The sequence below is a fragment of the Saccostrea cucullata genome, unplaced genomic scaffold, assembly GCF_032062105.1.
Source record: "Saccostrea cucullata isolate Sc308-1 unplaced genomic scaffold, CSIRO_AGI_Scuc_v1 ctg1003, whole genome shotgun sequence".
In the NCBI taxonomy this organism is placed as follows: domain Eukaryota; kingdom Metazoa; phylum Mollusca; class Bivalvia; order Ostreida; family Ostreidae; genus Saccostrea; species Saccostrea cuccullata.
This window is the reverse complement of record NW_026926129.1, coordinates 212,391-214,475: the sequence shown is the minus strand read 5'-3', so window position 1 is coordinate 214,475 and position 2,085 is coordinate 212,391. Positions and strand designations below refer to the sequence as shown.

The 2,085-nt window shown below is 35.2% G+C and overlaps 1 protein-coding gene across 1 annotated transcript; it reads right to left on the bottom strand.

Annotated features, from left to right (window-relative positions):
- LOC134270879 (complement C1q tumor necrosis factor-related protein 3-like) lies at positions 1-2,085 on the bottom strand. The gene is made up of 2 exons (XM_062753129.1): positions 1,799-2,085; positions 1-484 (listed from the first exon to the last, which is right to left on the bottom strand). Exons 1-2 carry the CDS (start codon positions 2,004-2,006, stop codon positions 51-53), a joined length of 642 nt encoding a protein of 213 aa, XP_062609113.1. The 5' UTR covers positions 2,007-2,085; the 3' UTR covers positions 1-50.

Here is a 2,085-nt window from a genome sequence, read left to right as displayed (position 1 = left end):
GCCAATATAAATGATTTATTAATTTATGATTCAATATCCTCCAAATGCCATCAATCCGTTTCTTGAATAAGATAACCTGAGAAGGTAGAAAATCTCTCGTGCAAAAAATCTCCGTATTTGTCAGCTTTCTTAACCCAAACATGTGTTCCGGTGGTGAGTTTTGCTACTATTAGATTTCCTCCATTTTCCCAGTTCTCTGCATGGCTTACGAAACCAAACCCTAGCGGTCCATGTGTTGACATTAGAGTCGTGTCCATTCCAGACGCCTGATTGGTCAGAAGGTTCCAGTAGAATACGTAAATTCCATTCATAGGAACCGTAAAAATTCCGCTATTAGGCTCGTAGGAATTAGTTGTATCAAGAGTTTCCAAGTCAAACACAATTGGCTGACCTGTTCCAACGTTCGTCAGATCACGTGACAGCCGGGTGTGAAATGCAGGAAGTAGCCCAGCGGATATTGGGTTTGAGAAAGCTTTTTTGATACCTGTAAAAGCAGAAAACCACATAAATGTACTGCCACATTCAGACGTGCTACTATGATAAAGAAAAAGTTGAAAAATAACAAAAGCGACCCATATAAAAAAGTTCTATAAATAATACACTTACATGTGTGGGATCAGGTGTTAAGCTAGGAGGAGTACCCCCAGATCCCCCCCCCCCCTCGTTGATCGGTCATACTTGTCGTGACATATATTTATCGAAGAGGTAGACGGAAATTTCTTCAGTCAAATACATTGTAAAAACAATCATCATGTTAGTATAATTCCACCTTTGCTTCTATAGAGAACCATTTCCGAGTATACACATGTAATCATATATATGTTATTTTTTTTTTACATCTTAAGAATAAATAATTCAAACAATATATTACAAAGCTATTCGAAAAACTTTCAGAGAAAGATAAAAGGAATCGATGAAAAAACAGTGTTTAATTCAGTTGACAAATATACTCCTATTCAATTTAATTTTAAATACTGATGTTGATGAAAATAAATGCAGTAGTCAAGTTTTCATTTCTCCTCTATATACTTCATTTGGTGTATATTCAAGGAGCAATATTGCAAGGAAATTCTTACTGATTTCGTACAAAGATATGTAGTGCATGTTGAATTTCTCGTAAATATAGGAAAACCTAGAATAACTCCATCAGATTACCTACCCTTTTGTATGAGATATCCATCTGATTTTATCAAATTCCAGTCAACTTTGTACTTAGTGTACAGGCACCGACACAATACAACTAGGTGGAGATCACTTTTGATCTAAGTCTCACTTTTGAACAGTTTGACAGGGGATGCTCACTCCTCCAGGGCACCTGATCCCACCTCTGATGTTTTGGAGGTCCGTGTTTGCTCTTATCCTATTTTCTATTGTTTTATGGACTTTTGATCTTGAATACTGTTCCTTATCTCCATATGTTTCATTTTACAAAAGGAATTTATATGACAAAGTAAAATTGAGATAAAATTGACCTTATCTAATTTTAATCGTCCAGAAGACAATTTTGCGTTGTAGGTGAGTACACAAGACTGCATTTTGCATTATTTTTATATTTTCTTTTAAAAACTGTTGTTTGTGTTTTGTGTTTTGTAGGATCATCAAGTCTCTTGTAGACATAAAAAAAAAAATCCAAATACTGAATAAATTTAATCAAAACATGCAATAAATGATAGGACTGTATTAATTTTATCTTTTTTTTCTTATATAATCTTTATATGTGAAGACAAAACTAGTGAAGACATCGTTACATTCATAAATACACGCGTCCACTACTTCGGACATGAATCAATGAGCTTACGTTGATTAGTTTCATTGTCCCTTCCTAGGTAGCTTGTCGGGCAGTATTTGGTCTTTTCCAGGAGAGTGGAAATCGCAGCATCCTTCTCTCTGTTTTGTTTTTCGAGTTTTTCCAATCTGGACAGAATATCTGATAGATTGTCGTCATAGGAGGACTGCAAGGAAACGGAGATGTTTAACAGGATCACAAACAACAGTACAGACACCATATCGAAGAGGGCAATATATACACTATATATTAGTCATAATTATATTTGGTTCACTGTCTGATAAGAAACTGCAATTCCG

What these genes read in the sequence shown, in the direction of transcription:
- LOC134270879 (XM_062753129.1), bottom strand. Translation starts at nt 2,006, where the DNA reads ATGGTGTCTGTACTGTTGTTTGTGATCCTGTTAAACATCTCCGTTTCC. An exon ending in GGACAATGAAACTAATCAAC is followed by an intron (nt 485 to 1,798) that starts GTAAGCTCATTG and finishes CTGCTTTTACAG; the next exon opens with GTATCAAAAAAGCTTTCTCA.